This window comes from Cervus elaphus, chromosome 14 (genome assembly GCF_910594005.1).
Source record: "Cervus elaphus chromosome 14, mCerEla1.1, whole genome shotgun sequence".
NCBI lineage: Eukaryota > Metazoa > Chordata > Mammalia > Artiodactyla > Cervidae > Cervus > Cervus elaphus.
The window spans coordinates 52,584,384-52,611,999 of record NC_057828.1 but is presented as its reverse complement, the minus strand read 5'-3'; the positions used below and the strand labels follow the sequence as shown (position 1 = coordinate 52,611,999).

The 27,616-nt window shown below is 56.6% G+C and overlaps 2 protein-coding genes across 6 annotated transcripts in view; one reads left to right on the top strand and one right to left on the bottom strand.

The window, feature by feature from the left end:
• Positions 1 to 1,587: 1,587 nt before the first annotated feature.
• On the bottom strand, positions 1,588 to 15,153 carry LOC122707751 (uncharacterized protein DKFZp434B061-like). Of its 5 annotated transcripts, none has more exons than XM_043923581.1 (4): positions 13,653 to 14,009; positions 11,624 to 11,754; positions 7,465 to 7,573; positions 1,588 to 2,492 (listed from the first exon to the last, which is right to left on the bottom strand). In XM_043923581.1, exons 1-4 carry the CDS (start codon positions 13,769 to 13,771, stop codon positions 2,459 to 2,461), a joined length of 393 nt encoding a protein of 130 aa, XP_043779516.1. In that variant the 5' UTR covers positions 13,772 to 14,009; the 3' UTR covers positions 1,588 to 2,458. The 5 variants fall into 5 exon arrangements, 3 of the variants coding, with proteins under 3 accessions (XP_043779516.1, XP_043779515.1, XP_043779514.1); XM_043923580.1 differs by lacking the exon at positions 1,588 to 2,492 and adding an exon at positions 15,091 to 15,153 and having other exon boundaries at positions 6,556 to 7,573; positions 13,653 to 13,920; XM_043923579.1 differs by lacking the exon at positions 1,588 to 2,492 and having other exon boundaries at positions 6,556 to 7,573.
• Positions 14,314 to 27,616, top strand: part of PRKCZ (protein kinase C zeta) — a 98,102-nt gene continuing 84,799 nt past the window's right edge. Inside the window, exons 1-4 of the mRNA XM_043923577.1 lie at positions 14,314 to 14,609; positions 18,627 to 18,748; positions 19,668 to 19,757; positions 20,172 to 20,222. Coding sequence (XP_043779512.1) covers positions 14,539 to 14,609; positions 18,627 to 18,748; positions 19,668 to 19,757; positions 20,172 to 20,222 — 334 coding nt within the window. The 5' untranslated portion in view covers positions 14,314 to 14,538. The remainder of the gene's footprint in view (positions 14,610 to 18,626; positions 18,749 to 19,667; positions 19,758 to 20,171; positions 20,223 to 27,616) is intronic.

The following is a 27,616-nucleotide window of genomic DNA, read 5'->3' as shown; positions in this document are numbered from 1 at the left end:
AGGCTCTGGGGGCAGTTGCTGGGGACCCTCACCACGGGCAGGCTCAGCTGGCTGAGTGACCCCTGAGGCCAGCTGAGCCCACAGTGGGCTCCCACAGGAGCAGCCGTGTCTGAGGCCTGTACCTTCCCAGGGCCCACACCTCCATCTTGAAGACCTTACCTCCTGAAGATGCCTTTCTGAAGGGCTGCCCTCTGGGCCTCTGCTCTAAAGGACTGGCCTGCAGCACTGGGCAGGGTCATCCCAGGGGCAGGATCGGCCAGGGAGTGGGACCCCCCCCAGGCCCCAGCATGACCCATGTGGGAGCAGGAGAAAGCAGGAGGCAAAGCCTGGACACACAGGCCCCAGGCCAACTCCGGACAGCAGGGGTGGCAGGCCATACCCGGCCAGCTCTGAGAATGAGGACAGTGAGACCTTTTTCTCCACCTCCCAGATGGGTACCTTCTGGCCTGCATGCCCAGCAGGGTCACTGCTCCCTCCTCCTAGAAGGTGGAGCATGGCCTGGGGGTGAGACATCAAGGCCCAGCTGGCACCCCGAAGCTACTGAGCCGGATCACAGTACCCCCAACCCTGGCACCTAGGGTTCTGCCCCAAGGCCTGCCTTCCCCATGACCTCTGATGGCCACACAGGTGGGTCCAAGATTTCTGGAACTGCTGTCCTTACCTGGTTCCAGAAGCCGGTGAGCCAACCCCCCTCTGCTGCCTGGACCCTGCCCACTCGGCGCCACCTCTCCGCACTGTCCCCACCACTCCCAGGCTGCCCTCTTTCTGCTGCACGTACCCACAGGAGCTATTTAAAGCCAGCTTTGTGACTGCCTCGGGCACCCACGCAGTGAGGCCCGCCCGGGCAGGAGCCTTCTGATTCCACAGCCAGCAATCACTCCCTCTAGCCTGCAGGCTGCTATTTCTGCCCACGTGTTTACAGGGCTGGAAAGAGGGATGGGAAGGGCTGATGCTCTTTAAACGCAGTTCTGTGCTGGTGCTGTTGACTCGAGCAGACTGAAGGCCAGGGGTGGATGCAGGTTTGCAGTTGAGAGGAGCCGAGTCGGACAGGGGGGCAGTATTTCCTGCAGGGGCACCCGGGCTGGGAGTGGGGTGGGGTGGCTGGGAGGGGGCCTGGACTCTGTTTATGGGGACTGGTGACTTTCTTTGCGACCCCAAGGGCTGTAGCCCATCAGGCTCCTCTGTCCATGGAATTTTCCAGGCAAGAATACTGGAGCAGGTTGTCATTTCCTACTCCAGGGGATCTTCCCCATCCAGGGATTGAATCCACATCTCCTGTGTCTCCTGCATTGGCGGGCAGGTTCTTTACCACTAGCGCCACCTGGGCTTCCTTGTCTGTGGTCTCCTGCAGAGGCTGGGACCCCTGTGTTGTCTGGGTAGATGCCCAAATGCTTCCCTGAGAGCTAGACCAGCTCTTCCCCAAGGTTGGAGGGGCCGCAGTGTCGGGGGACAGGGCCTCAGCTTCCCTCCGCCCCCACTCACCCTTCCCTCTCCCTCCCTGTGAGGCTGACAGCCTGCCCACTGGGCGGAGCCCACACCTGGGTTGGGGGTGGGGGGCATCGCTTGAGACAAGGACCTGGTGCAGGGTGTTTATTTGGGGGAAGATGTTTCCTTGGGTGGCTGTTACAGAGTACCACAGACTGGCGGGCTTAAAATTCAGAAATTCAGGGACTTCCCTGGTGGCCCAGCAATCAGCACTCTAAACTTGCGGTACCTTAGCCTGGGTTTGACCCCTGCTTGATGAGGAAGTAAGATCCCACGAGCTGCGAGGCACAGCCAAAAAATAGAAAAAGAAAAAAAATGAAGACTTGGTGCTGTCAGAGTTCTGGGGGCCAGGTGTCCAGGACCCAGATGTGGGCAGGCGGGGCTCCCGAAGGCTGATGGCAAGCCTGCCCCAGGCCTCTGCCCAGCTCCCCGTGCTGCTGGCCATTGCTGATGCCCCCGGATTGTGGATGCATCACCCCGTCTCCACCTCCGTCATCATGTGAGCTCTCTGTGTGCCCCTCCTCTCCTTGTAAAGGCAGCTCTCATCCGATCTGGGGCCTCGTAATCCAGTGTGCTTCATCTTAAGTCATCACAGCCATGAAGACCCTATTTCCAAATACGGTCACATTCTGAGGTTCTGTGTGGAAGTGAACTGGGGGGTCACTGTTTAACCCAGTACAGAGGATGACACCCCAGACACAGGAGCAGGGGTGGGGGGCGCAGAGGTAGAAAGGAAGTGCACAGGTGCTGGACTAGCCTGTGGACCCCTACAAAGCCCTGGGTGTGGGCCCCAAATTGTCCTTTTGAAGAAGGAGAGGCTGGGGCTTCACCACCGACTCCCACCCCCAGGCTGCCTGCCTGCCAGCTGAGTGGCACTATGGACACTCTGGACACTATGGAGGGCACTTGGTGGGGGGCTGCTGTTTACAGCAGCAGGGGCAGCGACAGGCAGTTACCCCCATGGTGCTCACGTCTACCAGGACGGCACTGGTCCATCAAGGTGGTGTCTGTCACAGCAGCAGCAGCAAAAAAAAAAAAAAAGCGAGATTTAGTGGAACAAGCCATAGTTGGTGCCACGGTGCCACCAGCTGGGGCTGTAATCAGCCATCCTCCCCTCCTCCCCTACTGTCCCCAGCCAGCACTTCTGCTTGCTTAGGTCACCTCCTGGAGCAGCGGCCAGACCCTGATCCCCAGGGGAAAGCCTCGGTCCTTTTGCCCTCGCCAGGTGTCTGTCTCCGTGGCCCACCCTGTGCCCACAGGCCGTGGGAGCCCAAGAGGTGAATCCTGTAAAATTGAAAGAGTGCCACTCAGATTTCTGCCTGGGGCAGGGGAGAGGGACTCTCCACCTGCCACTGTCACCAATGTTTTTTGACTTACCCTTGGGCAGGGCTAGCGGCCACCACAGTCCACTGGCACCTTTGATGGATGCGGAGCTGGTACCTCTGTGAACCAGGGTGCCTTCTCTGTCACTTGGTTTAGGGGCTCAGCCCCCCATGAGGCCACCAATTCGAGCTGAGCCAACCTGTCTGTGCCACGGCATCCAGGTAGCTCTTAACGTTAACTTCTTCACCCTTGAGACTCACTTGGTGCTAAACTGCAGTGACCGTCCCCACTGTTGCTGAACAGGGCTGTGCTAACTTGGCAACCTCAGCAGGCAGTGGGCAGCTCCTGGCGTGTCAGCACCCGCATTCCGAGATTAGGCACCCAGCCCCCCACCTTGAGGGCCTGGTCGCACTCTGGGAGCCGCTTTCATATGTGAACCAGTCTTCATGCCAGAGGTTCTGCTCACCCCAGACACTCCCCAGCTGGGCTTTAGCACCAGGTCAGAGGGTCCAGAGGGCAGGATGCCCTCACCCCAGCCCAGACCACAAGGTCTATGAGCCAGGGCTGCGGTTTCCTTGAGGCCCCTCCTCCCATTGCCATAACTGCACTCTCGTTGCCTGGATGGCTACAGGCTGCAGGGCTCTGCTCTCTCAGGACCCCAGGGTGTGTTTTCCCATCCACATGGCCACTCAGGCCAGTGCACCTTGCACTCCTTGGCAGCCCTGCACCCTCTTGATCACACTTTCTTGTTGTTTCAGTGAAAGGCCTGTCTCCTAGACCCTCTTGGGGGCCCAGCAGGTGGTGGTTCCAGTGGATTCATCCTCACAGTGCCTCCTGCTCCCCACCCCTGAGTCTTCAAGCTCCTCACACACAGCCCAGGGTCTCCACCATCATATCCCAGCTTCAGGGAGCTGCCCCAACTGTACAAGGTGCCACCTCCCTTGGATGGTCCACCCCAGTCATAGGTGAGCACTCACATCAATAAAGCTGTCCCCTTTCCAGCCTTACATCCACCCCATCCCCATTCCAACATACTGGAGACGGAAGGCGGGGGGAGGGGGGCAGATTCTGAAGAGCATGAGATAGTGGGGTGAATCGTGTCCCCCAGAAGATGCCTTAAGACCTCTTTGTGGCACCTGTGAGAGTGACATTGGGAAAAGGGTCTCAGAAGATGCAGTTAAGATGCAGGTTTAGAGGAAGTCCTGCTGGATTAGGGTGGGCCCAAGACCCACCCCCCACAACCTCAGTGAAGGAGAGGACACAGTGAGATGGGATAGAGGCAGGGAGGCATCCACAGGCCAAGGAGCCTGAGGGAGGGGCTGGCAGGGGTTCTCCCTGGAGAAGCTTCCAGCCTGCCCCACTCTCACCGCGGACTTCTGCCCTCGACCGTGGGAACAGAGTTCTGCTGTTTTCAAGACTCCCTAGTCTGTGGTCCTTTGTTACAGCAGCAGTCCTCAACCTTTCTGGCACCAGGGACTGGTTTTGTGGAAGATGATTTCTTCCACAGAGAAGGAGTTGGTTTCAGGATGATTCTCACAAGGAGCAGGCAAACTAGATCCCTCATGTGAGCAAGTCACAGTTCACAGTAGTGTTTCCACTCTTTGAGGGTCTGATGCTGCCACGGATCTGACAGGAGGCAGAGCTCCCCATATGAGCGATGGGGAGCAGCTGTGAACCCAGACAAAGCTTCACTCCCTCCCCTGCCTGCCACTCACCTCCCGCTGTGCAGCCCGGCTCCTAACAGAACCAGTACTGGTCTAGGGGTCTAGGGATTGGGAACCCCGGATTACAGCATCCATAGGAATCTCATATGGCAAGCACCCTTTGACAAAGATATTGTTGCTGAGTCACTCAGTTGTGTCTGACTCTTTGGGACCCCATGGACTGTAGCCCCCCAGGCTCCTCTCTCCATGGGATTTCCCAGGCAAGAATATTGGAGTGGGTTTTCATTCCCCTCTCCAGGGAATCTTCCTGACCCAGGGATGAAACCTGCATCTCCTGCATTGGAAGGGGGGTTCTTTACTGCTGAGCCACCTGGGAACCCTGCATGTATTTTTAGGGACTCCCAAACAAGGGCGATACGATTAGGGGTACAAGACCCTCAGGTGGACTCACTTATATGGACCGTGAACCTCAGGCCTATGCCTCCAGTCCAGGTCTGGATCTTAGCACAAGGCCTGGCAAGGGCTCAGGTCAGCCCTCTTGAGGGTCAAGGACTGGACCCGGGGCCTGATGTGACATCAGTACCGCCTGCCCTCCAACTGCAGGAGATGGGGTGACCTGGAGAACTTGCTGGCTCTCCCTGCCCCCAAGGCCGCAGCTGGCTCTGGACACAGCAGCGGGAGGTGTGCAAGCCCCTTCTCACCTCCCACATCCAACAGCAGAGCTGGACCCTTGGTGTCACCCTCGAGCAGCAACCCCAGGTCTCTTCCAGGACCCAGCAGTGCATCAGCCTCAAGGACCTCAGTATGTGCAGTGACCTTGGGAAGTGACGCCAGGAGGCAGGAGCAAGCTGGGGCTGGGGGGAGATGGAGGGAAAGCTGAGAGTGTGGTCTCCATCCCCGGAGCCCCTGAAGGGCCCCTCGCCACTGCCCTCTGAGGGTGATCAGCTGGGTCTCTTACCCCTGGCCAAGGGCCGCCCCTAGGGATGTTAACCCCCACCCTTTCAGGCTGCCCCATCCCGGGCCGAGCAGGTCAGAGCAAGTCCCAGGTGGGACAGTTGTGGAGACAGGGCACTGGCTGTGTGCCCAGGGACTGTCCACCTGCTGCTGAGGATGGAGGCGAGCTGAGGGGACCTGGCTGAGAGCCAAGAGCCCCCAAAACTAGGAGGTTCTGGATTTCTTGTGTCACAGGTAACGTTTGCAGGGAAAATGAACGTGTTTTCTCCTGTGCCCACCCTCTACTCCCCGCCCAGTGTGGCTCCTTGGTTGAGAAGTCCTAGAACATGGAGGCTGCAGTGTGGGCTCCTGACCCAGTGACTCTCACGTAAACTTGGGAGATGACTCACCCACCCGGGGACCCTCAGCTGTTAAGTAGGAGATGACGGTGTGTGGTCATTGTGAATGTGAACTGCTGTGAATAATAAAAAGAACCTGCAACAGTGCTTGCAGCCTGCTTCGTTCAGTTGCTGTTGAGTTGCTAAGTTGTGCCTGACTCTTTTGCAACCCTGTGGACGGCAGCCCACCAGGCTCTACTCAGTAGGTGCTATTTAACGGTTGTTGTTGCCCAAGGGCACCCATCTGCCAGGCTGGGAGGCGATTAGCCAGGTGGAGGAGACCGGCAGGAGAGCTTGGCTAGTGCTTGGGTTTGTTGTTGTTGTTTAGTCATGTCCAACTCTTTGCGACCCCATAGACTGCAGCATGCCAGGTTCCCCTGTCCTTCACTATCTCCTGGAGTTTGCTCAAACTCATGTCCACTCAGTCGGTGATGCCATCCAACCATCTCATCCTCTGTCTCCCCCTTCTCCTCCTGCCTTCAATCTCTCCCAGCATCAGTGTCTTTTCTGAGTCGGCTCTTTGCATCAGGTGGTCAAAGAGCTTGGAGCTGCAGCTACATCCTGTCTTTCCAATGAATATTCAGGGTAGATTTCCTTTAGGACTGACTGGTTTGATCTCCTTGCAGTCCAAGGGACTCTCAAGAGTCTTCTCCAACACCGCAGTTCAAAAGCATCAATTCTTGGATGTTCAGCCTTCTTTATGGTCCAACTCTTACATCTGTACATGGCTACTGGAAAAACTATAGCCTTGACTGTTCTTCACTTTGTGACTAGTCACTTTGTATCTACTACTTCCCTTCACAAAGTGACTATTCACCACTTTGTCAGCAAAGGGATGTTTCTGCTTTTAAACACTAAGTTTGTCATAGCTTTTCTTCCAAGAAGCAAGTGTCTTTTAAATTCATGGCTGCAGTCACCATCCACAGTGATTTGGGTTTAGACACTCGAAATAGGGTTTGCAGTGAAGACAGTGGACTTGCAATCTGGGCTGTCTTGAAAATTCCCTGAAGACTTTTAGCTCCTGTCTAGCAGAGCAAGGGCACCTCCAGGAGATGTTGGCCTCTTCCTCAGAGGGGGCTGCACTGCCCTCTGAAGAAGGATTGGTCCTGAAAAATGGGGGAGCCCCCTCTCCCAGCCTGGGAAGGTTTACTCCCATTTCCTGCTGGGAGGCCACTCTCCTTGGGGCTCAGGTCTCTGCACCTCTTAGGACCAAGGTGCCACCTGCCTGTCGCCTTGCAGGGTCTCTCCAAGGAGGCCTGTGCCCACTCAGCGTGCATCAACCCCTTGAGAGAAGCAGGTTGTCTGCCTAGTATAAACACCTGGGTTCCTGGAGCTCAGGTTCATCTCCTGTAAGGGACCCACTGTGCATGCAGCGCTCACCAGGGCTGCCTCCCTCAGGTGCCCACTGGGGGGCCCAGGTGCCCGAGTTCCTGGATGGGGTGGCCGTGGGTGTCAAGTCCTCAGCCTGGGGAGCCTGCAGCCCCACTCTGCTGGGTACAAGGGGCCCAGGCCTGGCCTTCATGGGTCCTGGGAACTCTCTGGCCAGGCTTCCTCTCAGAGTTACCCTGAGGCACCAGGCTGGGGGGTCAGCGGGGGCATGGAGGGGCCCGCCTTCAATCTGTGCTAGACCCTCGCAGGGCCTCAGAGCCCCACTCACCCACCTGGGAGGAGTTGCGGAGATGAAGTGCCGTGTGTCCTGAGGGCATCTGTCAACTCCAGCTGCTCTGCCTGGTGAGCGCCACCAGGGGTCCGTGAGGGCTGAGGGTGCAGCTGGCGGTCCCAAGGGGACAGTAGTGAGAGAATCAATTCCTAAGTAGGTTGATAAGAAGTCCAGGGTTCCCGAGGAGGAGTGAGGGGTCTGGGGTTCTCGAGGAAGAGGAAAGAACATTTTTTTTCTGCATTGCTTTGTCTTAGTCAATATAACAGTGTATTTCTCCTTAACAAGAGCCTTCTGACTAATCCTGTTCTCTTAAAATGTATGTTGTGGGAGTGGGTCTGGTAAGACCTGTCTATTGTTAGTTCTAATCTTGTTAATTTAAGATGTATGTTGTGAGAGTGGGTCTGGTAAAAGTATATAAGGCCTTAATAAGGCTAGTAAGTGGGGACACTCTCTGTCCCCCTTCTGATGTCTTGTCAGAAGCTTTCTCTGTCCCTTTTTCAGTTTAATAAAACTCTGCTACACAAAAGCTCTTGAGTGATCAAGCCTGGTCCCTGGTCCTGAAGCTAAATCTTTGGAGATCATGAATCCAACATCATTCACCGTAAGCTATCAGTAGCCAGGGCCGTGCCCAGAGGAGGCTGCTGACCCTGGGTGACGATGAGACCCCAGAGGGTCTTCTCCCTGTGTAGGAAAACACCTTCCTCAGACTGATGCCTGCACACAGCCTGGTTGGAGCTTCCTGCTGGGCAGGGTCCTGCTTGTCCATCTGCTGGCCTGCCTGGGCTACTCGGCAGGGGTGCTGGCGGTGCTGCTCCTGCCTGGCCACGTGTGCTGCATTGCATGTGTGTGTGCATGCCTGAGTGTGCACCTGTCTATCAAAGGGTCACACGGAGCCTGCAGCCAGGCGGGTCACCTCCCACCTTGGACCCTACAGCTGACGGGGGGACGTCTGGTTCGGAACTGTTGGCACTTCCAGTTCTTTCCTTAAAGCAGATCCCCAGGAGCAGAATGACGGGACCTGACGATGCAGGCGTGCTCTGTGCACTTGTCTCTGGAAGGCGGACCCTGCTGCACCTTCCCTGCTGGACGGGGGCCTTCTGCCTGCCCCAAACCCCCACCCCAGGGTTAAGGACAGCAGTTCAGAAGCAATGATGGGCTTCCAGCCTCGCCCGCCCACCTCGGGCTCCCATGGGCCAGGCTCAGTGATGTGGGGGCAGTGCAGCCAGGTGGGTCCTGACGCAGGTGGCCCACTGGGCAAGGGGCTTGGGCGGAGAGCTGGGGACCTGTCCCAGCTCTGCACCACGTCTCCCTGTGACGCCTCGTGGCTAAAATAGCCCTGGCTCAGTATTGCCATGGCGACCGTGCTGGGTGCTGCCTCCCCAGCTCGCTTTGGGTTTTAAATATAATCCCAGGCAGCTGAGGGGATGGGGGAGCGGCTGTTTCCCACAGGAGGGGGAGCACCCCTCCCCCACAGTGCTCTGATGGCTCATCTTAGGTCCCGTCCAGTGGGCACATCCAGCCTGAAGGGAGAGATGTGTGTGTGTCCCCACTGGCCTGGGTAGGGCTGGTCTCAGCCCTGAGAACCTGGACAAAGCACTGGCCAATCTGACCTCAGTGTCCCCCTCTGGAGAGAGGCCATGTCCTAGGTAGGTGCCCAGGGCTGAGGCTGGCATAGGGCCTGCCCTGGGGTGCCTTGCCCAGTGATCCTCAGCTGGGTAATGGACAGCGTGAGGTCAGCCATGAGCGTGTGGGACGTGTCTGCTCTGCAGAGACCAGCCCTTGCCAGCAAAGCAGTCGGTGTCCTGCCGGTCCCCCTCCAACCTGGACACAGCCTGGACACTCACCCCCCTACCCTCTCCTCCCACTCCGCTGTCCTGCATCTGCGGACACGGCCTCTCCCAGCACCTCCAGCAGCACATACATGTGGAAACACATGCAGGCCCACAATCACACACCACAGTACACACACACAGACTGTCTGGGTCCACAGACAAGCCTCGTGGTGCCTTCAGACAGGGACCATGAGTGTAACTGGCGGCTGAGCTGAGAACGCATCGCTGTCGGGGGAAGACAGGGCTGATGCCCTCGGAGAGATAAACCTGCAGGGGCCCCTCCCAGGTGGACTCGTGGTCTGAGCATATGGTGGAGAACATCCTTAGCCCTGAGCCCAGGACTCCCGCCGTGTCCAGCTGCGCCCTCTGCTGGGAACTCGCAACACTGCGCCTGCGGGAAGGCACTCGAGGTGAGGGAGGACCAGATGCTCCTCCACACTGGCAAGGCACTGGGTCACCATGGTGACCCACCTGATCCAAGTGCCGGCGGTGCTGCGGGAGAGACCCTCAGCGTCACCTGGAAGGAACCCCATCCAGGGTCACAGGTAGGAAACGGTGCCTCTGAGTCTGAGAGACACACAGCTGCCCAGACATACACAGACATGTCTGCATGGACACAGGCATCCTCCCAACCTCCCTGCTCCCCAGGACCTAGGGCCACAGGCTCCTCCACCCCCCACTCCTCACATCCTCAGGTCCCCTGAGCAGGGTCCCTTCCAAGGCTGTGGGCAGACCCTACTGTCTCCTGTCTCTCTGCAAGGTCTGCCCTGCCCTGCGCCACCTGGGTGCAGGCTCTTATCTGCACGGTCAACAGAATGAAGGAGCAGGTGAAATGAATGTTGTCACTGAGCCAGTCTCTCCAGACTGTGAGGTCCCAGACAAGGAAAGGAAGCACTTCAGTTGTCCCCCTGACAGCTGTGTGCCCAATGCCTGTCAGCGGGTGCCTGGGCTTTCCAGTGACCTGTGCGGTCCTCACCTGGCCCTGCTCGGGTCAGTGTCACACCTGAAAGGATGACCAGACCCAACCCCCTACCTTCCAGGCTCAGGGAGATGCCAGCTCTGCCAGTCACCTCTTCCTGGGCTGCCCCAGGGCTGACTTGGCACAAATGTAGCCTGTGAACTTTGCTGAGAAAAGGGTCCCCAGGGGTGGGTGCTGAGACCAGCCCCTCGGATGGGACCACCGACCCCCCAGTGGAGGCCTTTGCTTCTGTCTGATGGGGCTCACTGAGCATAAACTCCACCTGACTTTTACCTTTCACCTAAAAGGTCTCAGTTGTTGATATTATTTCATAAAGAACATTTATCAAATAAAATAAGGAGGCCAGCCATGCACCAGGGGCAGGGGGCACTCTGTCTTGCTCACCTCCTCCCAAAGGGCCCACAGTGGGTGGGGCGCACATGCAGCAGCCCTGCCCTGGGTCCCAGGTGACAGGAAGGGGCAGAAGGCCCAGTTGGGTTTGGGAGGGGGGTCAGGGTAGGGAGGAGGTCTTCTCTGCCTGCACCTACTGCTGTCAGAGCTCCACAGTGAGCCTCTGTCACTTTTAAAACCAGCTAAAAACAACACACCTTTGTACTTTCCACTTTGGAGATAATACATGTTTGTGATCATGAAAGTTTATGAGATCTTTGTGGAAAATTGGGAAATAGAGAAACTGCCCAGAGGTGAAAAGGACTGGCGCTCAGCAGCCAGGCTGTTCTCAGGTCTGTCTCCGCTGTTCCACACCCAGGCGCCAGGCGAGTCCTCTCATGACGTCATCACACTGCAGCCTGCTGGCAGGTGATCCCTAGAACAGGCCCAGGGTCCAAGGGTACAACTAGCCTCAGAGTTTCCAAGGGGTCTCCACCCACTCACTCATCATTCATTCCAGCTGTGCCAGACACTGGACACAGCAGTGACTCAGGTTGATAGAGTCCCAGCCCGCCAACCACTGGAACACCCTGTGCCTGTGGCCGGGATGCAGGGTGAACGGTGGACACCAGGCAGGCACACCTGCCTGTCACTCACTGGGGACCAGCCCTATGCCCTCGAGGCCCTGGGGGGTGGGAGACTCAGCGACCTCACCCTCTGGAGGCAGGTCCATTGGCCTGGGCTGCCTGGAGTTGTTTTGCAAAGCTTGTTGGGGGGTGCGGGAGGGGCTCAGGGAAGCGTTCTGGGCATTCTGGACAACCCATGTACCCTCACCAGAGCCTGGGGCTGGTTATGGTCAGAGATCCCCATCCCAGAATAGGCCTTTCCCCTCCCCCAACCCTCATGGAGAACAGAGGCCCCACCCTCCAAACCCACCTGACCCCGAGCAGACAGTGACAGCCCCCACTGGACTTCCTCACCAAGACTGGTGGCCCCAGCTTCCAGCCTCCTGGACGGAGGGTCCCACGTGGCACTCAGGTCTTCAGGCAGAGGCCAGTATCCATGGGGCCACTTGGATGCGGAGGCTCCCATCGCGGCCAGGGCTTCCCTCCTTAGAAAGGGCTCTTGTGTTTGGTGGAGCCTTGGATGGAGCAGGTCCAGGAGATAGTGCCCAGGGAAGGGCCCCGGCTGGCCAGTGCTGCCTTCAGTGGGCATCAAGGACGGGACCCACTGACCCCTCCTCCTCTATCTCCATCCCACTCTGGGGCAGGAACGTGGGGGGAGGGTGCAGTGGGGCATCTTGCCCAAGGCCGCATGCCAGGCTGGGCTGCCGATAGCCCAGGGGACACAGCCCCAGTGCTGGCCATGGGGCCAGGAGAAGGGGGCTGGGGGCTGCATCCCACACTCTCACCCTTGGGCTGCAGCTTCCTGCTCCCTCGGGTGGTGGGCGTGGAGGGGTGCCCATGGGGTGGGGCTGGGAGCAGACTCACACGGGTGTCAGAAATGTTGAGTGGGCGCTGGAAGAAAGTGTGGGTCTGGGCAAAAGTGCCACCATATACACAAAGGCCTGGAGGCGGAGGCAGCTGGGGGCTGGTGGGGATGAACCAGAATGGGGCTGGTGGGAGACAGGGCAGGAAGGCCCGGGGTCCCTAAGGATGACGGGACCACTGCAACTCCTACGTCCAGAAAGATGGACATGGATGGACTTAGGTTTTAGGGAAACAGAAGGCTGATGCAAAAATCCCAGTTGGACCACGTGGCAGCAGTGGATGTAATCACCAAATGGAGGTGACCACCCAGCACCAGGGAACTCTGAGCTGAGAATGGGAAAAGAATGGGTGGGCACCCTGAGATGGAGAAGGGCCTATCTGAGGGAGGCCTGGTGGGATGAGAGATGGCGGGGGCAGGGCGGGTGTGGTCAGCCCAGGGGGCCATCAAGCTCGGGAACGAATCTCGAGCCTTAAGTGGACATGAGCAGCTCAAGGGCCTGAGAAGCACCAAAGGCGGAGGTGGAGGTGGTGGGGGTGCATTTCCAGGCTGCGGGAGGAAGCAGCAGAGGGAGGTGCAGGAGAGGTGGGAGACAGCAGTGTTCAGGGGTGAGTATGCTGCCAGGGGTCAGTTCAGGAAAAAGCAGAGAATTGGCCAGTGTGTGTAAAACACAGGAGTTGACAGTGACAGTGGGGGACCAGGAGGGCTGAGAAAGTGGAGATGAGGCTGCAGACAGTTGTGGGGGGAGGCAGGCGGGGATTATGTTGTAAAGAAGAGCAGAGAAGTGGGCAGGTGGGTGGAGGGGTGTGGTATAGAGAAGGCTTTGTTTTTTTTAGGATGGGGAGTTCAAACCACCCTAACTAGGAGAGAGGTGGGCTGTCAACAGATTTGTGTGTCCATCTCTAGGGAGGACATAGGTTCTACGACCATAGGGACGTGGCTCTTCAGGGACACCCAGCACCGTGTGCTGGGAGGCGCCAGGAAATGTCTGTGGAATGAAAGAGTGAATGAGAAAGCCTCACACTGTCCAGAGGAGGAGTTGTGAGGGCTTAGCCAGGACTGGAGGCGAGAGTCAGAGGTTGCCAACGGGGTGGCGGTGGGGGAGGGGAAGGAGGCAGGCAAGAGGGGGGTGGCCCAGCGGAGGACCGGACTTGATCCGGGAGGCAGGAATGCCGGGTCTGCAGATCCCCGAGCCCGGATGGGTACCTGGTACCCGGCTGAGGTCCCACAAATTGCAGATTTGGGTCCCTGTGGATGCAACCAGTTAAGGTCGTGCTCCTTAGAGAAAATCTCATCCCAAAGTTAAGGGGAATGGGCCCAGGATAGAGGCACCTGGGGGGTGGCGGCGTGGAGAGTGTTCCAAAGAGACAGTCCGGAACAAACTCCCGGTGTTAGTAAGACCCAGAGAGGATGTGGATTCAGAAGCGAAGGTCTCCGGCGGCCTGGACAAACGCAGCCCTTTTGTCCCGGACCGAGGAGTGAACTGAAGCAGAGGGAGCAAGCTAGCGAGCGTAGCCAAACCTTCCGCACGGAGAGGATGGCCGCTGAGTCCGGACCTGCCGGCTGTGACCTTCGCCGGGCTCTCGGCTCTTTGCAGTCTGTCTCCCCGTCTCCAAGCTGGTCGAACGCGGGTCACTCATTCCGAGCGCCGTTCGGAATCCAGGGTCGAAGGGGCGACACGTTGCCGCCGTCCCCTAGCCCAGCAGCTCGCAGACTCGCGCTCACCTGAATTACCCGGACTGTGAGCTCAGACTGCTGGAGTTTCAATTCAGCGAGTCTGAGCTGGAACCTGTATTTCCAACAAGTTCTCGAGACGCTCAGCGCGGGAGCCCACCTGGGAACTGCGGTCCCAGGAGCCCACTACACCCGGGAGCAGACGTGCCGGGCGGGCAGGGGGCGCGCGTGGCCGGGCGGAGCCGGGCCACGCGCGCTCCCATTGGCCGCAGGTGGGGCCGCACCCCGCCCGACAGGTATTCCGCCCCGCGCCCCGCCATTGGGCCGCAGCTGCGGGGTCCCCCGGGGATTGGCCCAGGTGGCGGCCCCACCTCGCCCTCATTGGCCGCAGGTGCCACCGCCCCCGCCCCGGGACCGCCCGCCCCGCCGATTGGCCGCCGGCGGGGCCTCGGGTCGGCCATGTTCGGACACCCCCCGCCCCCGCGAGGCCTGACGCTGGACTCCGTGCGCGCCCCCCAGCGCGCGCCCGCCGGCCGCGCCCCCGCCGCTCCCCGCCCCGCCAGCCGCCAAGTTTCTAGAGTTGGCTGGACCCGTGTCCCTCGGTTCGTGCGCCGCGCGCTCCCTTCCGCGTTCCGCCGTCGGCCCCACCTGCGGCCCGGCTCGGCCGCTGGGGCCCCACGCCATGGCCCGAGCGTGCGGGGCGCGGCGCTGACGGCGACCGGCGCAGCGCGCAATGCCCAGCAGGACGGGCCCCAAGATGGACGGGAGCGGCGGCCGTGTCCGCCTAAAGGCGCACTACAGCGGGTAAGCGCGAGCGCCCGACGGCGGGGCTCGGCCGGGGCGGGGGGCGTGCGCGTCGAGGCGGCGCGGCCGAGTGCAGAGCCGGGAGCAGGAAGCTGCCCCCGACCGCACTGGCCGTCGGGGACCGTGCCGCCTCCGCTTCGGGAGGCGGAGGTTTCGGGGCAGCGGGCGGTGGCGCGGGAGGGCGGGGACAGCGAGGCCCCTCCGGGCCCAGGGGGTCCCAGGAGCTTCGGACGCGCCAGCGCTTAGAGACTGCCCTGGGCGATGCGGGCGCACCGGCCTCATTTGGACTTCACAGACGGAAAAGCTTGCGGGCAGGACTGGGTCAGCCTGCACCCGCCCTGCCGCCCCGACCCCGGCTCGGAGTCGCCGGCCCAGCTCCGACCGCCGCTGCCTCTCGGGTCAGCGGATCTCTCCCCGCCCCGACGGGATTGTCCTGGGCTGGAACTTGCCCGGAGGGGCCGGTGGCGCGGAAGACGGGCACCTTGACTCTCCGCGTCCCCGGGCCCCGTGTTGACATTCTCCCTGGGAAGTTGGCCGGTATCGGTGCTCTGGATTTGACCTGCCTCCCTGTGAAATGGGGCGAACCGGCGTCCACAGGGGTCAGTGGCCAGAACCCTGGACCGGCCCCGGGAGCGCTCGCTGGATTCTTGGCGGCTGGACAGCCCTGGTGGGGATGGAGGAGGCTGCAGCCGGCAGCGCTGTGCCGCGGTGTGCACGCAGAGACTGGAGGAGAATGAGGCTATTTGGCTGTTGCAGCTTTCTGCTCCTGTTGGTCTCCAAGAGCCCCCAAATCCGGCGGCTGCCCCTAGGGTCACCTCTGCGGGGTTGGGGGGTGGGGAAGCTGAACGCCACCTGCAGTTGTACTTGGTGGTTGGGCTGTAGGGCCTGGGGAACCCCAGCTCTTGACCTGGAGAGCACACTTTATTTGGGGTGTAGGTCAGGTTGTGCCTGCCCTCTCTGCTGTCCTCAACCTGACCACCTTGGGAGCGTGGGGGTGGGGTGGGATGGGGTGGTGGGAGGGGAATTGGTGGCGGTACCCTAGAGAATAAGAATTTGTTGGGGGGGATGACTGGCCATCCCACCTGAAGAGGTTGAGGGGTCGTATCTTCTGGCCTGTCAAGGTGGACTGCAGTCTGAAGCTGGTAAGGTGTCAGCTGGGTCCCGGCCTCAGGCCTCCGCTTGTCCGAGAGGGAGGGGTGGCAGTCACACATCAGACAGTCCTCTTTCCTGTCCGGAACCGTGGGATTGAGCAACTAGTGACTGACTGTGAAAATCAGAGCCGATCCTTAGCCAGAGGAAGTCCACACCCGGAGAGGCAGAGGGCAGGTGGGAACCAGACCCCCAGCCCTCCACCCAGGGACCAGTTCCAGTCTGCGCCCGGGGAGGGGAGGGGAGGGGAGGTGGAGGTGGACTCGGCCGGTGTCCCGGCAGTGCTCTGGGAGTGCTGGCCGAGCAGCCTGTTTAGCCACCCCTCCCCATCCGCCCCAAGCTTGGGCCCCTGGAGAGCGCTTTGGTTACCTTGGGAAATGTGACCTGTTGAGTCTGGTTTCCTGGAGATGAGGCCACACCTTACACTCTTCCCTCTTCTTCCCCTTCCAACCTGCGCCCCTTCCTCTCTCCTCCCCAGCCCCCTCCTTTCCTCCCCTCCCCCTCTTTGTTCCTCTTCTTTCCACCCCACTGAGGCTCCCACCTGTTTATGCCTCCTCCCTCCTTCTGCGTCCACCTTTCTCTTTTCTGCCCCAGGCTGACTGTCCCATCCCTGTCTGAGCTCCTCTCTCTTCCCAGTGCTTTTCCTAAAGGCTGTACACTGTCACCTGGGGAGGGGCCTGGGTTGGGAAACTTAGTCCTCAGGGACGGTAGATCTGACGCAGGCTCCAGAAAGTGTCCACCAGAATCCTCGCTCACTTATCCAAACCCCGAGGTCCAAGTGAAATTTTGTCCCTGCCCTGTGGCCCATGGAGGGAGGTTCTGTTTAAGCACCCAGGCCAGGAGCTGAGGATCAGATACACTGGAGAAGCTACTGTTAAAAATAGGGGTCTTTAGGGGCCCCCCCCCCCCCAGAATGGCTTCTGCGATTGCCCTTTCCCGTCCCTTCTCCTTCCCATGCCCTCCGGAAGCTTGAGATCAGGGTCACCCCCTTGCGAATGGGGCCTTTGGAGGGTGTGGTCACTGGAGTCTCAGGGGTGTCCTGTGTTTTGGGGGGTTTCCGGGTGATGTGTGCTGAGTTTGGAGACCCTGCTCTGCCTGGTTTTCTGAGATCACAGAAACACCCTGGCTGGATCTTCTTCTCTCCAGCTCAAGCCTGGTTTCCAGAACTCAAAGGTTGGGCTGCATGTGAGGCTTGGGTGGCCCCATGGGTGCTGCCCCTGCCCAGGGCTCTGTCTGAGCTGTTTGCTCAGGAGGCTGCCTGATTCCGGTTTGGGGTGATGCTCGGGGTGGTGGTCAGAGATCTGGTCAGGGAGTGGGACAACCTTTCCCTGCTGTGCTCAGGTTGTGCGGTGGAGGGAAGAGCTAAAGTGCTGTCACTGGGTGATGAGCTCAGAGCCCAGGGGTCCGACCTGGTGTCGGTTGCCTCCAAACCTCTGGGGAGCCATTCTCCTGACCCCTAGGCCCTGAAGCACAGGGCAGGGGGACGAGCTGCCACCTGGGGGTGGAACTGTGGGGGAGGGTCATGGGGCAGGGACAGATCAGGCGATGGGGTGGCAAACTCAGTTCCAGAGCTCCCCGTGGCAGGAGGACTGATGGGTGTGCCGGGTGGCACAGGTACGAGGTCTGGGAGATGTGGTGGGCATGGGAGGGCTTGGTCTCTGGGGCCCCCACTGATGAGCTGTGAGACCCCTCTATGCCTCAGTCACCCCAATTGCCAAGATGCCACAGGCTGTGGTGAGCTTGGGGCCCTGGGGTGGGCGCTGAGGGTCTGAGCAGATGGGGTGGGTTCCAACTGTGTCTCCCCACCCCCTCGGGAGTAGGCCATGGGTTGGACACGGGCTGCCATGGGCACCCAGCAGATGGATCTTGGATCTTGGTGGCCCTGGGTCTGTTACCTGGTGGACCGAGAGGCTCTGTCAACACACGTTTGATGGAATTCAGAAGCCAGTGGTGTTAATGCTAAGTGGACCCTGTGTTTCTCTTGTTGGGGGTGTTTCAAAACTTTTTTCAGAGGCTCCCACCCTTGTGGTGTCAGATGTGGGTAAACTTCCCCCTAACTTCAGTGTATCCTGTGTGATTCCTGCCCAGAGTCTCAGCAGACATACGTTTACCCATGTCAGCACCAGCCTTGCTTTGGGTGGTAGGTGATGTGGGGACAGTGCATGGGGGGGTCTGAACATCCCTCCCTCCCTGTCCTAGGGAGTCGAGTGTTCCCTGGTGCTGACTTGCCTTACCTCTAAAGGCCGTTCTCAAAGGCTAACCATGAATCCCTGGGTTGTCTTCAGCCATCCAGATTTTATCCCAAGTGTGGATGAAAAGATAAAAGGCAGTGGCATTCTGGGACTTGGTTTTCCCAAAAAACTGGGTCTGGAATTATGTTGTGGCCCTACCAAAGGCAATTGTCGAATGGTCTCTCCAGGGTTTCAAGAGGCTGTGGCACTGGGGTAATAAGTTATTCGCCCTCCCCATACCCCCCACCACTTCCCACTTCTCAAAGATCCCACACCCTGGATACTGTGTGGCCCTGTTGGCACCATCGAGGTATTGGGACGATGTAATGAGGCCTGTGGGCTTGAACTGAACCTTCTGTGTCCAGTTGCACCCACCCCTCCTGGGTGACTGCCTCTTACCCTGTCCCTCTGCCCCTCGGAGGCATGTTCAGGTGCCGGGATGGGTGTTTCTGCAGGGTACTTATGGTGTAATTCACATGGCCTGTGGGCAGTGGTTCCAGGGTTGGGGGGGAGCTGTCATACCCTTGGGGACAACATAGCTTCCTGTATTTGATCAGCAACTTGGTTAGTTGATCATCAGTATTTCATGTGACTTAAACGTGCTCCCTGGTGAAACCTGTGTGTCCTCTCTGCCCAGGGACCTCCTCATCACCAGCCTGGACTCTGCCACCACCTTCGACGAGCTCTGCGCAGAGGTGCGGGAGATGTGCCGGCTGCACCCAGGCCACCCGCTCACCCTTAAGTGGGTGGACAGTGAAGGTGGGCCTGGGGGGTGTGGTGGTCGGGCAGTGTCCCTCTAAACCTGGGCACGGCCCCTTCCCTGGGGAGGTGGACAGTCCTGGGATTATGCTGATTCAAATTAACTAGCTTCCTGTTTCCAGGGAAGAGGCTGTGGCAGGTCACGGAGCAACTAGGGGGGGTGGGGGTGAGGGTCCTTTGGGGGTGGCTGTCCTCTCACAAGGCCAGCTCTGGTGCTGGGCCCCAGGAAGAGGCTGCAGGAGTCCCCCCACCTTGCGTGGGTCCTGACCTTCCTGACCCCCTTCCTCATGTTCTGGGTTTTTCTGGTGGGTGATTTGCTAGCTGAGCTGTGGTTTCTCAGGGAAGTGGGGAGGGGAGGGTGGCCAGCGCCCTAGGGTCCACCTCTCTTTTCCTTTCCCTCCCTCCTCTCCTGTAGCCAGACACACGTCTGAGATGGTGGAAGGTTTGGAAGACAGTTAAGGAGAGCCTGCCCACCAGCTCTCAGCCTGGACATGGGAGTGGAGGAGGGTGGGGGCAGGCAGACCTCTGGCCACGCCCCTTCCCGCTGAAGCCAGGCCACATTGTCCTGGCTGTGGCTGTCCAAGCATCTGTGCTCCTGTCCAGCCTCAGTAGACAAGGAGTCCTTCCTTCTGGTCTAGGACTGGATAGGAATGGTGCTCATTCTCTCCCAGGCCAGGAAACCTGCCCAGCTCAGCTCCCTATGTGGAGCTGTGGGTGACTTCATTGCCATTCTGGGGCTCGTTGGTTCTGACTTGGGCCTTTGGGTTGGGGGGTGACTCACTCTGGGACCGGCCAACTCTGCCCTGGGCGGCTGGTCACCAGCAGCAACACTTTGCCCTTCCAAAGTTGGGTGCCCACCACCGTGAACCCCTTTGCCTTGGGCCTGCAGTGGCCTCAGCTGTGTCTCTTGTCCGCCTAGGTGACCCCTGCACTGTGTCCTCCCAGATGGAGCTGGAGGAGGCCTTCCGCCTGTCCTGTCAACACAAGGACGAAGGGCTCACCCTTCACGGTCAGTGCTGGCCAGTGGGTGGTCTGGGGGTGGGGGTGGGCACTTGGGCACTTTGTCAGACCAGAAGCCACACAGATCACAGTTTAAGATCTTAGGATGCAGAGGATTTGAGAATGTGGAACAGGAAGCAATTTGGTTTTATTTTTTGCTCTTAGGTCTCATTATCCCAGATAAAAACCGCTCTTACTTGCTAGGAGTCAGTAAGGTGTCCTCTCACTGGACACGGAAGCCTGGGTTCTGGTGGTCAGCCCTCACTGCCTGTCCATGTGCAGGGTTTCCAAGGTTTTGCCTTAATAATCATCTGGCAAGAGCAGGCCATGGGGCTCCATGGGCAGTCAGACTCAGTGCAGGGCTCCTTGTAAGGCCACGGTGGTCACTGACCTTCACTCTCTCTCTGGCTTTCTCTGCATGCAGTTTTCCCGAGCATCCCCAAGGAGCCAGGCATGCCCTGTCCCGGTGAAGACAGTGAGTACTGTCCTCCTATGATGCATGTTCTGGTTGTGGGTTGAGGTGTCTGTTATGCCAGGGAGGGGAGGATGGGAGCCCGGTGGCTTGGGGCTCAGTGCTCCTCGTGAAGTGTGTGAGGGCAGAGTGGGTAGCTGGTGTGGCCTCAGAAGGGGTTCTCACTGGTGCCCCTGCCCTTGGCTGAGCGTGTTCAGGCACCAGTGCCACCATTGGACAGGTTGTTGGCTTGGTCATTGGTGCCATGAGAAAACATCCGGAAACACCCTGACCTCCCCAGGAGGCAGGACCCTGGCTGGGATGGCTGGATGCGGCTCCCGTGTGTCTGTCCCCACTCATACTGGCCCCATTCTCCTTCGTGGAGGGTCTGTGGGTTGAAGGTGAGATCCCAGGGGCAGTGGGTCAGAGAAGAGCTTCTGACCACACCCCAGAGGCCCCTGACCCTGGGCAGTTTGGTCCACCTTGTCCTTCAGGGCAGTCTCTACTGACTGGAGCACAGAGAAGCTTACAGGACTGTGCTTGGCCCCTGGCATGGGGCTGAGAGCATGCCATGGTGCTGGGGGAGTTAGCTCAGCCCCTTTCCCGGCAGGGGTCCTAGGTGGGCTCTGGGTGCAGCAGTGCCGCAAGGGTGGGAGCAGATTCCAGCAGAGGCCAGGCTGAGTTTGTGTGCACCCAGAGATATTCAGTGGGCCCATGTGTGTGTGAGTCCTGGATTTAGAGGAGAAATCAGGGCTAAAGAGAGGTTTGGGGGTCGTTGAGACCGAGGGTCGGAGTGGCCGGTGAACAGGGCTGGCCCAGGGTCCCACGAGGAGAACAGGGGACCCTGAAGGAGTACCAGCAAGGCTGGGAAACCAGCAAGGCTGGAAACCAGCAGGCTGGATTCTTGATTTGTGGAATCCTGGCAGGAGGGGAGCAGGCAGCCTGAAGAGGCCGGAGCAGCCCAGGGCTTGGCAGGAGGTGCTGCCCCAGTGGTAGGTCGTGGGGGTGGACGTGAGGGGCAGTTTTGGGGGGGCAATGTGAGGAGCCCCAGGTCCCAGCTGGTGTCAGACTATGGTAAATAAAGCTAGAGGCGGCAGGGGGAGGGGGCCTAGAGATTCTGAGGCCTGGGAGTCGCCCTGAGAAGTGGGGGTGGGGGGCGATAACCAGTTCTGCAGGTGAGACTTTCCAGCCAGAGTGGGAGGGGCTGATGGGAGGCACCTATGTGCATGTGCAGTTTTGCTGTGAGTATACTTGAACCTGCAAGGATGTGGTCAAAGCAGGACCTTGGGGGGTGGGGTGAGTGGCCAGAGAGGAGCCTGTTCGTGGGGGACTCAGAGATGGGTGGGCTGCACGGGGGTTTCGGGGTCCTCATCCCCGTGTGGCTGCCCCTGCCTGGACTCCTGCCCGGGTGCCCATGTCTCCTGGAAGGGGCAGCATCACACTTGGGAGAGCTCACCTGTGTTTTCAGACACACGGAAAGGTAAAATGAGAGCGATGTTCCTGTTGGAGAAGAGGTCCTTTCCACTGTGCTCTGTGGGCGACTCTCAGCCACAGTGACAGGCTGGCTCACTGTCTGCCCAGAGCCGTCTCCAGCAGCCAGAGCTGGCCCGGGACACCTCTGCGTCTCAGCATCCCCGAGGCAGGAGCCAGCCGTTGGCTTAGCTCAGGGCCCTGGATGTGCTGCCTGAGGGCTCAAGTCTGCCCTTTCTGTCCCCACATTGGTGCCCTCCTGGCTTGATCCTCACTCATGTGGACGCTGCCCCATCTGGGGTCTCACATAGGGGATGGCAGTGGGAGCTGCACTCAAGCACCCTGGTGACGTGGGGTCACGGGGTCTCTGCTGGAGCTTGACATGGGATAACGTGTGGTCAGGGCCATGTCCCTGTGTGGGTATTCGGGGAATGTGGTGCCGTCTCTGCTCGCCAGCAGCTCCTTGAGATGCTCACCCGGGGCGGCTCCGAGGCTCCAGGCCCCTCGGTGTTGTTGGAACATTCCAGCAGTACTGTGGAGGATGGGGTGGGGGGGGGTTGGGCAGAGAGGAAAGTGGACAGAGAGTGAGAATTGGCATCTCCTCCGCATTCTGCTCATCCGGCTCCGTTGTGATGCTGCCCTTGGGCAGTCAGGATGGCCCACCCTGGTCCCCTCGGGCAGTCAGGACGACTCCCACTGGTCCCATCATGGCCCAGCTACGGGTGTGATTCTAGCACCTGCATCTGTGTTCACTGCCAAGGTCGTGGCCAGTGAGAAGGGTCAGGCTGGTGGGATCAATGGCAGTCACGATCCGGATCAGGACCCCATGCGGAGGGCTGACGGTGTGACAAGCCGTGGCTGGAGGACATGCTGCAGAGATGCAGCTGCGGGGGTGCCTGGGCACATTGGCCGGAAGGGCCACGTCACACCTGCCAGGCCTGTGTTCCTGGCAGCAAAGCCCCTTCTGTGCACGTCCACAGCCTGAATTTAATTGGTTCTCTCGAGTTTTTAAAAAACTGTAAAGCACACCTAACATAAAACTTAACTATTTTAACCACTTTGAACAAATTCGGTGGCATTTAGTAAGTCCACCACCTCTGCCTGCTTCTGAAATGCATTCGGGAAGAAAAGCTTGAGCCCACGAGCAGTCACATCTCTTCTCTGCACCCCCTGATGGCCAGCAGACTGCGCCATCTCTACGGAGTCACCTGGTGTAGACATTGCGTGAAACGGAATGTACGATATGTGGTCTTTTGTGATGGCCTTTTTCACTGAGTGTGATATTTCTGAAGTTCATCCATGTTGTAACATGTATCAGAACTTCATTCCTTTTTTCTTCCAACTTTTAGTACAATGATGAAGTACACTTAAAGTAAATTCACCATCTTAACTTTTTAAATATAGAGTTTGTTGATATTAATTAAATTCACATTGTTGTGCAGCCATCCCCAATATCATCTCCAGAACTTTCTCATCTTCCCAAACCGAAGCTCTGTCCCCATGAAACACGCACTCCCCACCCCACTCCCAGCCCTTGGCCCCCACCCTCCCACTCTCTGTTTCTATGATTTTGACTCCAGGGACCTCCTAGAAGTGGGAACATATAGGATTTTTTTCTTTTGTGTCTGGCTTGTTTCATTCAGCATCATGTCCTCAGGGTTTATTTGTGCTGGAGCAGGTGTCAGATTCTCCTCACTTTTTAATGCTGAGACATATTCTGTTGTATGGACAGACTGCAGTCTGTTTATCTGTCATCTGATCATGGACACCTGGGTTACTTCGTGTTTTAGCTACTCTGAATAACTGTGAACACAGGTGTGCAAATATCTCCTTGAGACTCTGCTCTCAGTTCTTTTGGGTATATATATGCAAATGGAATTGCTAGGTTAGGGGATGAAATGGTTGGATGGCATCGCTGACTCAATGGACATGAGTTTGAGCAAACTCCAGGAGATGGTGAAGGACAGGGAAGCCTGGCGTGCTCTCCACGGGGTCGCAAAGAGTCGGACATGACTTAGTGACTGAACAACAGTGGTGCTGGTTCTGTTTGTAATTTTTTGAGCAGCTGCTGTACTGTTGTCTGTGGTGGCAGCACCGCCTTCCATCCCGCCAGCAGTGCAGACAGTGGCTCTCCTTGCCCCCTGTTTTCACCAGTGCTCATCCTGTTTCTGACACTGGCCTCTCTGGGCTGTGTGGAATCTTCGTTGCTGCCCTTGAGACCTTCCTTGTGCAACATGGGATTTCTTGTTATAGTTGGGGTGTGCAAACCCTTTGCTGTGGCATGTGGGATCCAGTTCCCTGACGGGAGATGGAATCTGGGCCTCCTGCGTTGGGGTCGTGAAGGTTTAGCCACTGGCCCACCAGCATAGTTCCTCCCCAGTGCTTGTTGTTTTCTGTTTTGTTGATGGTACCCTTCCTGATGGATGTTAGGTGGTATCTCATTGTGGTTTTGATTTTTGTTTTTCTGATGGTCAGTGATATTCAGCATCTTTTTAGTTCTTGTTGGCCATTTCTTTGGAGAAATGTCTACTCAAGTTTTTTGCCCACTTTGAACTGGGTTGTTTTGTTGTTGAGTTTTAGAAGTTCTCTACCTACTCAGCATATCAGATACACAATTTGCAAGTATTTTCTCATGTTCTGAGGTTTCTTCCTTACTTCGTTTGTGGTGACAAAATTATAAAATTTTCATGAACTCCAATTTGTTCTTCTTTTGTTGCATGTTTTGTTGTTGTTCAGTCGATAAGTTGTGTTGGACTCTGTAATCCCATAGACTGAGGCACACCAGGCTTCCCTGTCCTTCACTATCTCCCAGAGTTTGCTCAAACTCATGTCCCTTGAATCTGTGATGCTATCCAACCATCTCATTCTCTTTTGCCCCCTTCTTCTCCTGCCCTCAATCTTTCCCAGCATCAGGGTCTTTTCTAATGAGTCAGTTCTTTGCATCAGATGGCCAAAGTATTGGAGCTTTAGCTTCAGTCCTTCCAATGAACATTTGGGGTTGATTTCCTTGAGTTTTGACTGATTTGATCTCCTTGCTGTCCAAGGGACTCTAAAGAGTCTTCTCCAACACCACAGTTCAAAAGTATCAATTCTTTGGTGCTCAGCCTTCTTTATGGTCCAACTCTCACATCCATGCATGACTACTGGAAAACCAGAGCTTTGACTATATGGACCTTGGTCAGTAAAGTGATGTCTCTGTTTTTTAATATGCTGTCTAGGTTTCTCACAGCTTTCCTTGTGAGGAAATCATTGCTAAATCCCCTGTGGGGAGGCTTTGGTCCTTTGTTTTCTTCTTAGGGTCTTTGGTACATTTTGAGTTGACTTTTGCACATGATGTTAGATAAAGCTCTGGCTTTGTTCTGTTCCATGTGTAGGTCCAGTTTTCCCAGCATCATTTCTTGAGAAGACTGTCCTTTCCCCATTGAATGGTCCTGGCACCCTTGTTGGAAATCATTTGACCAAACTTGTGAGGGTTTATTTCTGGGCTCTCTGTTCTGGCCCATTGGTCCGTATGTCTTGTCTGTATGCAGCACCACAGTTTAGATCACTGTAGCTTTGCAGTAATATTTGAAACCAGAGAGTGTGTGTCTTCCAGCTTTGTTCTTTTTCAAGATTGTTTTGGCTGTTCTGGATCCCTTGTGATACCATATGAATTTTAGGATGTTTTTATGCAAAAAAAAAAAAAAAAAAAATGGGATTTTGGTAGGGAGTACACTGACTCTTTAGATTACTGTGAGTAGTATTGGGACTTCCTTGGCTCAGACTGTAAAGAATCCACCTGCAATGCAGGAGACCCTGGTTTGATCTCTGAGTGGGGAAGATCCTCTGGAGGAGGAAATGGCAACCCACTCCAGTATTCTTGCCTAGAGAATCCCATGGAAAAAGGAGCCTGGCAGGTTATAGTCCATGAGGTCACAAAGAGTTGGACATGACTGAGCGACTAACACTTTATTGATGTCTCAACAATATTAAATCTTCTGGTCCATAGACATGATATCTCTTTCTGCTTGTTTATGTCATTTAATTTCTTTCAGCACTGTCTTAACAGTTTTCAGTGTACAAGTCTGTCACCTCCTTGTTAGATAATATTGTTAAGTATTTTATTCTTTTTTAAAAATAATTTTATTTTTGGCTATGCTGGCTCTTCATTGCTGCATGGGCTTTTCTCTAGTTGTGACAAGCTGTTAAGCTGTTTTGGTGAATTCGTTTATTAGTTCTAACATTGTTTGGAATTTTAGGGTTTTCTATGTTATATGTGGAGAGAGATAATTTTACTTTTCAGTTGCTATTGCTTTTTATCTCTTTTTCTTGCCTAATTGCTCTGGTTAGAACTTCTAGTACTTTGTTGAATAGAAATGATGATACTGGGCATCCCTGTCTTGTTCTTGGAGGAAAAGCTTTCAGCCTTTTTCCATTGAGTGTGGTATTTCTATGGGTTTTTTTTTGTGTATAGTATTTCTTGTGTTGAGGTGGTTTCCTCCTGTGGTATAAGAAGTGTTTATGGTCCTCCTCCCTGGTTTATGGCAGGGAGCTCCTGAAACCCTTGGAATCTCTTGAGTGATAGGTGTGTCTTGTCATTCATTAGCAGTTGATTCTGGGTAGGGCCCTTGATAGCCTGAGGATGGGGCTGGTCACTGGAAACACCCAGAGATTAGAGGGTTGGAACCTGACCTCCAGGGAGAGGCAGGGGGCAGGTTGAACTAATCTCTGGTGGCCAGTGATTTAATCTATCGTGCCTCTGTGATGAAGCCTCCATAAAACCCCAAAAGGATGGGGTACCGAGGCTCTCCAGTCAGTGAATACATGGAGATTTGTGGGGAGTGACTCCAGGAGAGCCTCGCACCTCCCTGGTGCATCTTGCTTCTGGCTATTCCTGAATAATCTGAGTTCTGTGCTCTGCTCTAGCAAATTAATCGAATTGAGGAGGGGGTTGTGAGCCTGTAGCCTGTGGGTCAGACCTAGACAGCATATTAAAAAGCAGAGATGTTGCTTTGCTGACAAAGGTTCATCTTGTCAAAGGTATGGTTTTTCCAGTTGTCATGTATGTATGTGAGAGTTAGACCGTAAAGAAAGCTGAGCACCGAAGAATTGATGCTTGTCAACTGTAGTGAAGACTCTTGAGAGGCGCTTGGACTGCAAGGAGATCAAACCAGTCAATCCTAAAGGAAATAAGTCCTGAGTATTCATTGGAAGGACTGATGCTGAAGCTCCAATACTTTGGCCACCTGATGCGAAGAACTGACTCATTGGAAAAGACCCCAGTGCTGGGAAAGATTGAAGGCAGGAGGAGAAAGGGACGACAGAGGATGAGATGGTTGGATGGCATCACCAACTCGATGGACATGAGTTTGAGCAAGCTCTGGGAGTTTGTGATGGACAGAGAAACCTGGCGTGCTGCAGTCCATGGGGTCGCAAAGAGTTGGACACAACTGAGCGACTGAATTGAACTGATCCTGTGGGTCAGAAGCCCAGGCATCAGCCTGGACTGGCGGTTGGTGTCTGTAGTTGGGTTGGAGGGCAGTCTTGTAGAATTGAGCTCTTAATGTAGGGGATCTGCCACTGCCTGCAGGTAGATGGTGTCAGAATTGGTAGTATGAGAAAAAACCAGATCAGGTACCTGCTGTTCCTAGTTTGTTGAATATTTTTATCATGAAAGGATTTTCAGCTTTGTCAAATGCCCTTTCTGCATCAATTGAAATGATCGTTTTTTTCCCCTTTGTTCTATTAATGTGGTTTGTCGCTTTGATTGTTCGTCTTTTTATTCCAAGAGTAAATCTGACTTGGTCATGGTGTATAGTTCTTTTAATATGCTGCTGGATTTGGTTTGCTAGTATTTTGTTGAGGATTTTTCATAAGGTATGTTGGTTTTCTGTCTTCTTTTTCTTGTAGTGTCTTTGTCTGACTCTAGCATTAGGGTAAATCCACCTTCTGGAATAAGTTAGGAAGTG